This window comes from Podarcis filfolensis (assembly GCF_964270895.1).
Source record: "Podarcis filfolensis genome assembly, chromosome: 14".
NCBI classification, from domain to species: domain Eukaryota; kingdom Metazoa; phylum Chordata; class Lepidosauria; order Squamata; family Lacertidae; genus Podarcis; species Podarcis filfolensis.
The window spans coordinates 15,306,447-15,320,300 of NC_139616.1; the positions used below are offsets into that span (position 1 = coordinate 15,306,447).

At 44.3% G+C, this 13,854-nt stretch overlaps 1 protein-coding gene across 3 annotated transcripts in view; it reads left to right on the plus strand.

Moving 5' to 3' along the window:
* Positions 1–13,854, plus strand: part of ADAMTSL3 (ADAMTS like 3) — a 267,376-nt gene that overhangs the window by 171,034 nt on the left and 82,488 nt on the right. For all 3 annotated transcript variants that reach the window (XM_083586149.1, XM_083586151.1, XM_083586150.1), the window contains 3 exons: positions 2,749–2,906; positions 6,038–6,149; positions 8,371–8,509. In XM_083586149.1, coding sequence (XP_083442275.1) covers positions 2,749–2,906; positions 6,038–6,149; positions 8,371–8,509 — 409 coding nt within the window. The remainder of the gene's footprint in view (positions 1–2,748; positions 2,907–6,037; positions 6,150–8,370; positions 8,510–13,854) is intronic.

Genomic DNA, 13,854 nt, shown 5'->3' on the forward strand with positions numbered 1-13,854 from the left:
CTTGTGTCAAAAAAAAAAAAAAGCGAGAATAAAAGGTGAAGGTTGGTGGCTGGCGGCGGCTACACGGGCCACATGACGAGGTCTGGTGGGCCGGATTCGGCCCGCGGGCCTTGTGTTTGACACCCGTGGTCTAATCCATCACTGGCGTTGAGTGATGTTGTTCCAGCAAATGGGTTGTGATTCTCTACATACCTGCTTGTCCATTGAACCATAAGGCCTGTTCAGTGTTTAGATGCTCTAAAAGTCTTCGTATATTCATATATATGGTTTTTTTTGGGGGGGATAGGCTATATGCCTGAGTCCCTTTTAATTCGTAGATCCAACAAGAATCCAGTGGCTGGAATAACCAGACAACTTTCTTGGCAATGGCCTAAGTGTGGGTTTTTAAGGTAGAAGGATGTGGCGTTGGGCCAATGGTTTCTGACCCAGATTTATTAATTAACTTTGGTTACAGCAGTCCACAGTTCACACACTTCAAGGGGAGAGAGGCTATGGTTTAAGTAATAATCTGGACTGAGCCATAGTGTTAAGAGCATGAGTTGGTGAGTTTTAAACTCACCTCAGCATGTAGTAGAATGTACTAGGTGGTCTTATATGAACTTCCATCACTTGGCCTCAGCCCCTACCTGCAATGTGGATGCCACCATACCAGCCTACCTTACAGGGTTGTTGTAACGATTACTATGACATATAAATGTGGCTATTGCTAGCGTTATTTATAGAACATCAAGTGTTTTTATCTCCTAAGGATTATGAGTGCTCCAGAGCCTACTTAAATGAGTCAAGTTGTTTTTAAGGAAATCTGACAGATTATTTCCTCTCTTTTTTAACAAATGGGTTTGGGTACACTTCTGTCTAGACACAGTGGACCAATTATATGCCTCTTCCAGCCCTATTGCTTTCATTGGAATTAGACCAAGGATAAATTTGGACCAAAATTCCTTTATCCAGTGAAAGATATTGTTGTTTCTCGCTCAGCTGTTGCATTATATCCTTGCTTTTAAAAGAGTTGAGGAATGTTTCTCCTCAAGATTGTTCATGCCTTAGGCCATTCATGAATATTTTGGGGGGCATATCGATGGACCTGCATGATTTAACAAATTATAAAGGACACTCGCTGGCCACAGTGAGTTGCTGTGGATCAGTTAAGGAACAGGAAGCTTCTTCTTCTTCTTTCTTTGGCGATCACTGGTAACCGAATAAGATTGTCTTCCATAAACACGGTTTTAACAACGTAAGTGACTGTGGAGGCCAATTCTGGACCCACATGCCCTTCCACAGTGGGGACATTGGTTTCCGGGCGGGAGTTGATCACTGTGTGGATTTGCCAAGCGTGCCTTCCTCTTAGCACGTTTCTCCCTTGCGTTCTGAGTTTGAGTGTCTCTAGGACAGGAAGCAGACAGTAGGAGTAAATGGGCAATACTTGAATAGAGAGGGATGTAGAAAGTGTGGCCTAACTAACATCAGATGCAACCCACTATATTGTAGCAGCAGTAGCAAGCTTCTTCAGAAACCTTTTTACAGGGCCAAAAGGAGCATATTATGGGTGCCAATTGGGATAACAGTTCCACAAGTCTTTAAAACATGCTGAAGTGGAATCAGGTGATCCTACCAAAAAACCCAAAAAAAACCAACACTTTGAATTGTACATCATCTTTCATGGGCAAATGTAAGGAATTTGTACAGTGCATGTGCAAAAAGGGACGCGGGTGGCGCTGTGGGTAAAACCTCAGTGCCTAGGACTTGCCGATCGTATGGTCGGCGGTTCGAATCCCCGCGGCGGGTTGAGCTCCCGTCTTTCGGTCCCAGCTCCTGCCCACCTAGCAGTTCGAAAGCACTCCTAAGTGCAAGTAGATAAATAGGTACCGCTTTATAGCGGGAAGGTAAGCGGCGTTTCCATGTGCTGCGCTGGTGCCGGCTCGCCAGAGCAGCTTCGTCACGCTGGCCACGTGACCTGGAAGTGTCTCCGGACAGCGCTGGCCCCCGGCCTCTTAAGTGAGATGGGCGCACAACCCTAGAGTCGGACATGACTGGCCCGCACGGGCAGGGGTACCTTTACCTTTACCTGTGTGCAAAATATTAAACACTGTGATAGCTGTGCACATACATCAATTTTAAGAACTTAAAAAATGAAAGTAAAAGCAAACAAACTTCGGTCATATTTCGTGCACTATGTGAGTTACAGTGATCTGAAATAATACCTCAAAACCACTTAGCTCTGAGATCTAAAGCCCTCCCCCTGTCTAAGCAGTTTGTTGCTCAAGCTCAGTGGCAATAATATATTTGACCAGGAAAAGGGAGAGAGGTCTGCAAGCGAAGCGAAGCTCATTATTCTGTGAGTGTGGATGACAGGCTTGACTCGACTTAATGTCTTTTTTAGTTGTAAGGCCGTTCAAGGCAATCAATTTTCTCCTTATCTGCTGGCCGTGAACCAGTGCTAAACCTGTTTTATTTCTAATGTATGAAAATACATTTTAGCTCCTGCAGAATATATGTAGTGTGGCAATTTGTTCCCTTTCCAGAGAATTAGATTAAACAGCAATCCTGGTTAATCCCCTGTCACCCGACAGCTGTAGTTATCGCCTAAATATATTGCACCCAGCTACCTGCCTTTTTACAACTGTATCCCATGTCACTACTTCTCCCAACCTACTTTTTGTTAGAACGTCAGTGTTTTGGGCTTTAGTTTTGCCTTTCAAGTGTTCTCCACAGCCCACTGAATTGTGGCATGTCCTTTTCCTGTTTCAGTGATTGAATCAAAGACGCTGCAGGGAGAAAGCGGCGAACACAGCTTTGGTGCCCCGGGAACGTTCGTCATTGAAAACACGACCGTGGAATTTCAGAAGGGTGCAGAAAGAGAAACGATAAAAATCCCAGGGCCCCTCGGAGCTGATTTCATTATCAAGGTAAGATGTTGCCTCCCTCGGCTGTGCAGTCTGAAGATCTGGCTGCCAGCACAGTTGAAACAGCTATGTATAAAAAGGACAGCAACAGCCAAAGGGAGAGAGGGAGGGAGAGAAGAAGAAGCTGAACAACTGAATTAGGATTTATAAGGTGTCAGATGCTCAGGCCCAAGGTAGGCAGGTGGGCTGCTGGCACATAAGCAGGCAGCCTAAAGCCAGACTGTTATGCCAATTTAATAGTCAAGGCACCCCCTCAAAGAATCCTGGAAACTGTAGTTTGTTAAGGGTGCTGAGAGTTCGAAGGTTCCTGTTTCCTTCACAGAGCTACAATTCTCAGAGTTCTCCGGGAAGAAGGATTGCAGCTCTGGGAGGGAATAGCGGGTCTCCTAACAACTCTCAGGACTCATAACAAAGTATACTTCCCAGAATGCTTTGGGGGTAGCCATGGCTGTTTAAAGTGGTGCCATAGAGCCTGAATGTAAATGTGGCCCGATTCTTTGAAAGACTTTTGAGTTACTCCAGTTCTTACATGTATTTATGTGGCCAGGTGGGTTGGTGCCCTTTGATTCTGATGTTCTAATCCCAGGATGTGGATTTAATAGCTAATAGAAATGCCTGCTGCTTGCCAGCCATTGAATATTCTCATATTTATAGACCACCTGTTACCCCAAAGATGCTAAGCCACATTGCAAATGTACATACAGCAGTCCCTTCACTTCTCAAACGGAAAAGTGGAAGCTATTGTTTAGCCCATTTTACTATCCAAGTTCAGACATTTAAGGGGAAGAATATGGTAGCCTATTTAAATTGCAGAAGGAGTTTGGTCTGGCAGGATGGGGCTATTTTGTATGAGCCCAGCCCAATTCTAAAGCAAGTTATTCAGGATTTATACCTAGTTAATTCAAGCAGCACTTGAATAAAAGTGAGTGCAGGTTAGAGACCACAGCTTCAATCCCATTTGTTAAAGTTGCTTTAGAAATAAGACCCATGGACTTTGAGTGAGATCAAACCCCACCAGTTGACTCCCACAGTGGTTTACATAAACTAAGGGCTCAAGCAGACTTCATTTTTCCACATTTCCAGGCACAGTTTCTCACTTTAAAGCGCTGTGTCCAAATGCTTTTTTTTGTCCCAGCACTTTCCCTGTGAAAAACCTGCTCTTTACTGACAATCTTTTTGGCAATCCACAGAAATCCACATTGCCGTTTCTTCCAGTTCAGCAGTAAAGAGCAGGCTTTTGCAGGGAAAGCTCTGTGGCAAAAGGAAAAAACGTGCTTGGACACAACGCTTCAAAGAGTCTTTTTTCCCACCTGCTTTAAATCCAGTAAGCAGGTAGCATGGCAAGTTTCCTTGGGCAAGAAGGAGGACAACCACTGAAAAGGTTTTGCCCTTTCTGACTACCTCCTAAGCTTCAGAAAATGAGGCAATATCAAAGGAGGGCAAAGAAGGTGTTGATATGGGAGCAGCTGTTCTCTTGACTGATAAAAGGTAAAGGGACCCCTGACCATTAGGTCCAGTCATGACCGACTCTGGGGTTGCGGCGCTCATCTCGCTTTATTGGCCGAGGGAGCCGGCGTACAGCTTCCGGGTCATGTGGCCAGCATGACTAAGCTGCTTCTGGCGAACCAGAGCAGTGCACGGAAACGCCGTTTACCTTCCCGCCGGAGCGGTACCTATTTATCTACTTGCACTTTGACGTGCTTTCGAACTGCTGGGTTGGCAGGAGCAGAGACTGAGCAACGGGAGCTCACCCCGTCGTGGGGATTTGAACCGCCAACCTTCTGATCGGCAAGTCCTAGGTTCTGTGGTTTAACCCACAGCGCCACCCGCGTCCCTTCTCCTCTTGACTGATAGGTTGCTTTAATTGTACTCCAGCCCTGCCTTAAAGGAACTCAGAGGAGCCAGTGGTGGAGCAAGCCGATCAGGCACCTGGGGTGGTGTGTGTGTCCTACGCCCAGGGGTGGGGCCAGCCACCCGTGGGGGCGGGGCAAGCCAGGGCAGGACGCTCCGTGGGGCCTCCAAGGAGTCTGCCTGCTTCCTCCCACTCAGCCACCCTACAGCTGAGGGGGAGGCAGCGGGCAGACCGTTTGGGGCAGCGCGAAGCCTGTGGGTGCCCAAGCCACTGTTTCACTCCCAGGAGAGACACGTGGCTCAGGCGCTCTGCAGGCCGCACAATGAGTGCTGCCCGGCATTTTGTCACCCCCTCAGTGGTGACACCCAGGGCGAACTGCCCCCACCGTCCCCCCTTCCTTCGTCCCTGAGAGGAGCATACAAGGTTCAACTGTCCCCATTTTGTCCTCACAACAATCTTAAAAGGTAGGGTTGGTAAAGAGAGAAGGACCGCGCCAAGGTCACACAGTGAGATTCAGCCCTAGGTGTTTGCAACCTTAGTCCAACATTCTAATACTGAAACCATTGGCTGAGAGGATGTGGTTGGTTTTAAGCTGCTTTTGGTTTGAAAATGTTTTTGATTGTGTTGTTTTAATGACGTGCTTGCCGCATTGCACTCCTTTGGGAGGAAGGATGGGATATAAATTGAAAATAATAATAATAATAATAATAATAATAATAATAATAATAATAATAATAATTAGAAATAATCACTACACCCCACTGGATCCAATGTGTTCTAAGCCTTTAATGGTAAGCAATGCTTCTCTTCACATGTCGCCCACTTCTTCAACATTTAGGTGCTCCAACATATGAAATGGGTGATCCACAACACCTCCTAATCATGGGGATATCCAGTTCATATGAACCCCTTCTCCAAGGGTGCAAAACCATGGGTGCCTGTGCAGTTGGGTAGTGCCAGCAAAGGAGCATTCCGTGGCCATCTGTGCCACAGAATGGAGGCAGACATGGCAAAGAGAAATGGCGCCACTGATAACCTGTGAACTGGGGCCGTGATGCTGACATAAACGTCAGAAGATAACAGTGCCTGATAAACAAAACCCTTTCTGCTTTAAATTATAGCACTCCAGATTTCCTGCTTGCAATGTTTCTAAATTCCCCCTTGCCTTTTTTTTTTTGCCACGGCGCTTTTCGCGCTACTCTTTGCGCATGAATTATTCTGTGACAGGCCATAGAGCACTGGCCCTCGGTATACAAATGTGTTGTAATGGGACTCTCTCTAGGCCAGGTATGCTGCCCCCAAAGACAGCGTGGTTCAATTCTTCTTCTACCAACCCATAAGTCATCAGTGGAGACAGACAGAGTTCTTCCCCTGCACTGTGACATGTGGAGGAGGTGAGTAACGGATGTGGCTTGGGAGTGTGTACAGCTGTGGATTTTAAGTGGTGGATTTACAGCTTTCTAGATGTATTTTTTCTTCTTTTTTTAATGCTATAAATTCATGCTGGGTTGTAACACTGAGCTCCTCCCTGTTTGCAGTGCAGAAGGCCAACATTTGCAGCCAGTTTAGTATATGGTGATGTTTTCGGTGTAGCTACCAGGGCTTTTTTTCAGCCAGAACTCAGTTCCGTCCCCTCTCAGGTGGGCGCCAGTGCCATTATAAAAGAACAAGGGTTCATGGTGAGTTCTAGCACCTCTTTTTCTCGAAAAATAGCACTGGTAGCTACTATTTTTAAAAAATCAAGTTGCATGTTTCAAAGGCAAACTGGAAATGTAGCTAGTGTTTTGGGGAAGGCATAGTGAGCGTTTAATTTTACACAATGTGCTTCAGAATGCTTCTCAGTAGTCTTTATGATAGCTTTAAAAGACCGGCAGGTATTTGTATTTCTGTATCATAGATGGGGGTAAGGTGAAGCAGAGGTAGCAGTAGTTTGTCTACGGCAGAACTCTGCGTTCACCACAAGGTACAGTGCTACCTTGGTTCTCAAACTTAATCCGTTCCACTCCTGAAACCGTTTGAAAACCAAGGCATGGCTTCCGATTAGCTGCAGGAGCTTCCTACACTCAATTGGAAGCCACAGAAGCCGCGTCGGATGTTCAGCTTCCAAAAAACGTCCGCAAACCGGAACACTTACTTTCGGATTTACGGTGTTCAGGAGTCAATTTGTTCTACAACTGAGCCATTTGGGGACCAAGGTACCACTGTAATGTTTGATTTATTTAATGGGAAATTGTGTGTCGCTTAACTGTACATAAAACCTCTAAGCGGTTTACGAAGAGTATAAAAATACACATCAGCATTGTCAATAAAAATCAGCGTTAAAGACAAATTCATTTGGAAAACAAGTTGATTTAAAACAAAAGTTTAAAACAGGCACCCCTAAACTCGACCCTCCAGACAGTTCCCATCATCCCTGACCACTGGTCCTGTTAGCTAGGGATGATGGGAGTTGTAGTCCCAAAACATCTGGAGGGCCGAGTTTGGGGATGTCTGGTTTAAAATGTAAGCTGAAATTGCAAATTAAAATACACAACAGCTTTACATGTCTGGCTAGGATTAGAGTTGTGGGGCACAGAGGGCTATAGAGGGAAATGGAAGGCAGGGCATTTCCATTCCACGAACTTCATTACAGTTATAGAAGGAAATTTAGGATGCTAGCCAATACGTTTTTTAAAAAAAGCAGTGGTGACTGATTAAGGCACTGTTGCAGGCAAGGGAACGGGATAATTGTGCAAAATTCTGAGTTGCTGCTGCAGCTGCTGCTGCTCTTCAATGGATCTGCAGGGACCGTAAAGGGTCAGAAGTGTGCCACAGACTTTGCAAATCTGCTCATCTGTCCAAAGGTTTGCGACCTTTCCAGCGTCGAGTGTTTGGCCTGCGTGCCGTAGTTGGCGCAAGTGGGGTCGATAACAGGCAGCCGGGGTTTTTTTTGAAACTCGCATCGCTGTTGGCTGAGAGAGCGCTGGCCTCAGCCGATTGAAATGAGTCCTCTTGAGTCATTGGGCTCAGCTGCTGAGGAGTTATGAAATGTTTATGAACATTCCCAGCCCTCGGAAGGCTTGAAAGTTGTCATCGTACAAAGCCTTACAGGCACACGGGGATGTGTGCTGTTGGAGGGGAGAGGTGCAGCAAGAAAAGATGGAGTTACCAAAGTGTTAGCTGACCGATGGAGAGTATGCGAGAATATTTGCATGTGCATGGAAGAGGGATGCAAATGTACTTCGCAAATAGTGTGTATGTTCACAGGGGGCATTACGAGTGAAGGTGAGAAGTGTGGAGTTGGGGGCACATGTGAGAGTGGAGGAGGAAGGGTCACAGAACACACAAATCTATCCATATATCCTTGGCTGCTGAACGCCTTGGAACTGGTACGTTTCGGCTCCCGAACGATCAAAATGAGTGTTCGGGTTTTTGAATGATTTTGGAAGCCGAATGTCCAGCGCGGTTTCCGATTGGCTGCAGGACGCTCCTGCAGCCAATCGGAAGCCGCGCCTTGGTTTACGAACAGTTCCGGGAGCCAAACGGACTCCCGGAACGCATTCTGTTCGAGAACCAAGGTACGACTGTATGTTGGTTTCCACTTAAATGCAATGCATATTCCTCTCCCCAATGTAGGTTACCAGCTGAACTCTGCAGAGTGTGTGGATATCCGTTCAAAGCGTGTGGTGCCTGACCAGTACTGCCACTACTATCCTGAAAATAAGAAACCAAAGCCTAAGCTGAAGGAATGCAATATGGATCCCTGCCCTTCAAGGTTTGTATTGCCAATTTATAAATGGATGGGTGGATCCCAGTCGGTGCACTGGGGAGCCTGTGTCAGTGGTGGAGGGAAGGTTTTGCTTTTCAGTGAAGAAAGGAATAGTGACCACCAGTATTATTTTTGCACACACCCACCCCGTGAATTGGTTCATTTGACTGAGTGGGTGCTGTGATTCTGTCTGTATAACCTGGAAATTGAACTTACTATTCTTGGGCAGAGGTAGCCCTCCAGATACTGCAGGGCTACAAGTCCCATCCTCCCTGATCACTGGCTGTGCTTGCTGGGGCTGATGGGAGTTGTAGTTCAGCAGCATTCGGAAGGCACCATATTCGCCGCTGCTGTTCTTGAACAAGAAGGGCTGAGCCAAAAGTTCTTGTCATTATTGGTAGGGAAAGAATGGATAATTTAAGCAGATCGCTTTCAGACGAGGAATATATATGCACAAATTTATTTGTATTTGGAACGTATTTGTCCAAACCATAGCGACCCATGAATCAATGTAAATTTAAGGGAAACAATAAGTTCTTCCATTTACATATACGTTATATAGTTCTGTAATCTTAATTATAATTTTTGTAATAATTGTTTAGGGTTGCCATATTTCGAAGAGGATGCCATGATGGTCATTCAAAGCAGATGAATGCAATCTGTCCCAATTTTTACCCCTGAAAAAGAGGACGTGTCCCGGAAAAAGAGGACACATGGCAACCCTATTTATTGTTGTCTTCTTCTGCCTTTTTAAAGTGTTTTATGTATTCTTTTTCTTTCTTTTTTTCTTTTAACTCATAATATTCTTAATTTTTTCAAAAGATGGAAATTAGACTCTGAAATTAACAAGGCTAAATAGTTTATCTGATTTGGAGTTGGATAGATAGAGCTAACTCTCTTATACGGAATAGTCATGCAAGTGTGGAGGAGGAAGGGGTATCCATATTTTTCACAAACAGAGCAATTGTTGTGCATTGTATGTCTGTTTCTCTGACACTGGCTGCCTGAGTGGAAGTATTTCAGCTTTTACCACATTCTGGAACTCGCCTTCCTTAGACTTGGGAAAATTTGCTTGATTCGGAGGCAAATTAGTAACCTTTGCTGCCTATGAAAGCTGAAGAAATGGCGACATACTTTGAATTTTGTTTTAATTATTGGGATTAAAGTTGGTGATTATATCAGGATTTTGGGGAACATGAAAACAGACTGACTCATGGTTTGATGATAGATATTTCTGGAATGCTACGTGTGAAACGAAGGGAGCATTGGCTAACATGCAAGAAGCCAGAGTAACTCATTATTTGGAAGCTTTCATTGAATTAAGCAAAGGGTGTAAAGAATTGCAGCAACGCTTTCACTAGCTCCGGATGTTTCCAAGAGAATGCAGAGCCAGCTGGAGAAAATGTTAGCCAAACAATTAAGAAAGTGGTCAGTTCATTCTGCCTTCGCTTTAACATTTTTCAGCTGTGAAGCACAGCTTTCAGGTAATACGGATCTCAAAGGTCTACTGATTCCATTCAGAATCAATACGTGAGGAGGGTATTCTTTGTACAAAACAGAACACCACCTTTCTTGTTATGATCCAAAGCTAGTCTGTCAAAGTTGTCATCTTCACTGAATACCAGGATGGTAACATTATTAAAGGATAAAATTATTCTATGGAAATAGCCAGAAGCTTTCAAAGTTAGCACTGATTTATATCCCAGACAGTGACTGAGTTAAATCAGTCACTAAGTGAACCTCTGTGATAGGATCCTCATGTGATTTTTTTTTTTTTTTTTTGTTAATGCAGGCAGAATAGTAAGCTTTGGAAGTGGTTAGGCAGCATATTTTGGATTTAGATGTTCATGACTTGTTGGCAGAGATTAATCCTCAAAGAACATCACCCTCCTCCCCAAGCCACTATATATAACAAAACTTACATACTTGACCTAGCTAGTTTTCTAGTTGTGGTTTTTGTCTATTAAAAATGAATGAGTCAAATCCCATATGGCTGACTGGCAACACAACTTAGAATAAACGGTGAATGGAAAATGTCAGATTGTAGGGGGCTGTCAATTTTGTTGTTAAAGAGTCGAGTTAAATTATAAATGGGTGGGAGCTTGTCTTTCCTGTATTGAATGCTATAGTGTTTTTTTTATATAGTATTATTGTTGCAAAAGGCATTGGATATTGTACTGGATTATGTTTGCTTACATCATAATTTGTATGATGGACTATTATATGACTATATAATTATATTATATCTGAAGAAGTGTGCATGCACACGAAAGCTCAAACCAATAACAAACTTAGTTGGTCTCTAAGGTGCTACTGGAAGGAATTATTTTATTTTGTTTTGACTATGGCAGACCAACACGGCTACCTACCTGTAACTATTATATGACTGATAGCCTTTGGCTAAGCAAAGAGTAACCAACCTGGTATCTTCCAGACATTTGGGACAACAATTCCCATCAGCCCCAGACAACATGCCCTAGGGTCAAGGATGAGAGAGTTGTAGCCTATAATAATAATAATAATAATCATTATTATTTATATGCCACCCATGACAGGGTTTTCCCAGCCACAAAATATTAAAAACACAATAAAACCCCAACCATTAAGATAAACTAACAGGAAGGATTCGAAACTGGCGGGACCAGAAATTCACGGAAGACTGGAGTAAATTTACGGACTATTTGAAAAGTATTTGTGAAGATCAGACAACGTTTGCAAGAAGTTTTGTGAGGAGTATTATTGGAAGTATTGCAAAAATGGCGAAGGGGAAGGATGATTTGTTAAGAGATGTAAAGGCAATATAAAGTTAAATGCATAAGAAGTGGTTAAAACGGTGGATCATCAGAGGTTCTGATGGAAGTCTAAAAAGATTGTATAAGTGATAAGTTTTGTGGTACATTTTGTAATTTATATGTTAAAACCAATTTAATTTTTTTTAAAAAACAAAACAAAACACCCCAACCATTAAAAGCTTTCCTGAACAGTGCTGCCTTCAGATGTCTTCTAAAACTCAGATAGTTTATTTCCTTGACATCTGATGGAAGGGCGTTCCACACGGCGGGTGCCACTACCAAGAAGGCCCTCTGCTTGGTTCCCTGTATCACCATTTTTGGAGGTCACCATATTGACTGTCCCTGGACTAAGCAATGAAGATCTGTAGGGCTGGGCTGTGGGCAGCTGCCTGAGGTGAGCCATGAGTTGGGAGTCAGAAGCTGCATGTCGATCCAAGAATCAGGGTCAAAAAACAAGCCAGATTTCAGGACCAAATGATAACCAGGATTACAGGGGCACTCGGAGCTCAGGAAGACCTTGGTACTCACGCAAGGCTCAACTGAAAAAAAAAGAAGCCCTCCTCCTTTTCCAAAACGACCCACTGACCAGTCTGGGTGGGCAGAGTCAGTCTGCAGGCATAGGCAAACTCGGCCCTCCAGATGTTTTGGGACTACAACTCCCATGGTCCCTAGCTAACAGGACCAGTGGTCAGGGATGATGGGAATTGTAGTCCCAAAACATATGGAGAGCCAAGTTTGCCTGTGCCTGGTCCAGGGTCTGAAGGTACTTTACTGTTGTAGTTCAGCAGTTTACCACACAGGGCAGCTGCACACAGATGTAGTAGCTCTTGACAATGGCAATGTTTCTGGAATTTCTCTGAGCATGTCACATACATGCACAAACTGCATCTAGTGCATCCTCAACTCCCACCGTCTGCTCAGGATAATATGAATGTCCAGCTCCAAGAGGCATAGAGTGATCCAATATCGTTGCTTGGGATTCCTTAAATTTTTTTAAAAGGCACACATCAATCCCTCTGAAGTCACACCAGTGGCCCCCAGTTTGGGAATCATTGATCTACCTGAAGCCAGCATCTCACATGCATTCCTTTCCTTTTAGACACTCATCAGTCAACGCTTTCATTTTTTTTCCTTAAGGGTTACAGGCTCCAGTGAAACAAAATGAATGCAATGCAAAAGGAAAGGAAAGATGCTTGTGGTGCAAAGACCACACGGTGCCGTTGCCAAGTTCCTAAAGGCTGCTGCTGCAGCGTACATAGACCATATTGAGTTGCACAATGACATTTAAGGCACGCTGGCTGTTGGATCGTCTGGTGCTGTTTCCTGGCTCTGCTAAAGTATCTTAAAATAACACTACAGTATCTAGCCCAGAACCTCACATTAAAATGCCAGCTGGCAGACCTGGAGATATATCCAAAGGAGAAAAAGGAAACGCTCTCGGTGGATTTCATTTCCTATAACTAAACTGTCCTGTTTCCTCTAATCCCAGCCGAACGTAATCATCGATAGCGACCCCCTCGGAAGCATAGATGCTCAAAGCTCACCAGGCCTGTTTCTGCAGACCCACTCTGGCAAAACTTAGATCATAAAAGGTTACAGAACCTTCTGGAAGTAGGATGGGAGCTTTATAAGTAGGGGGGAACATGTAATATGAGTACTTTCCATTAATATCAGCACTATAAAAGCAAAGGCGCTAAGATGCTATGGGGTGAATGTTCTGCTTTGTTTCTCGTTCCTCCTCCTTGTGGGTGTCAGGGCTCAGCCAGGGTTGTGGGCACGTTGGCGCAAATCCATAGCTGTAGTCTCCTGTTGAGCATACTCTCCCGTTGAGGCCCCAGAGGTCAGTTGCTGGAGGTGGAGATGAGGTCTTGAGCTGGAGCTTGTGGAGTAGCTGACAGAGGCTACTTCTTTCTTGACCAGTAGGGTAGACATGTGACCTACTTAATTGTTATGTACTGAGTTGAATAGGATCCAAAATGCAGCAGTCTGATTGGTCCTAGAACAATAGGATTCAGAATGCAGCAGTCTGATTGGTCCTAGAACAATGCAGCAGTATGATTGGTCTGCAGGAGCCACCCAGTCCAGCTCCAGATGGAAGTGAATCTACAACCTGATTGGCCTACAGGAGAATTCCAGAATTAGCCAATCACGTGCAGCCCATTGTGTAAATAATGTATATAAAGCAGATACTTTGGGGGAACTTTCATTTTCCTCCTCCCACTATGAGCTGAATAAAGAGCATGAAATCCACTCTCAACTCCGAGTATATTTCATTAATAGAGGACAGTCTTCTATTTGAAGAGCTGGCAGATGGCAGCACTCACTTGGAAGGTGTCCTGTGTTTGAAGAGCTGTCTTGGTCCAATCTTGATTTAAGGATCAAGAAACCCTAAGAAGGGAGAGCAAGAGGAACACCGAAATAGTTGTCTATTAACAGTTAACAGCAATGGACAGCAGACTGAGCAGAGCACTTGGTTGCAGTCTTCTGCCCTGAGGGTTGAGATGAATTGCATTTCTGTTTAAGTTGTGCTACTCATTTCTACATTTGCATATAATAAGT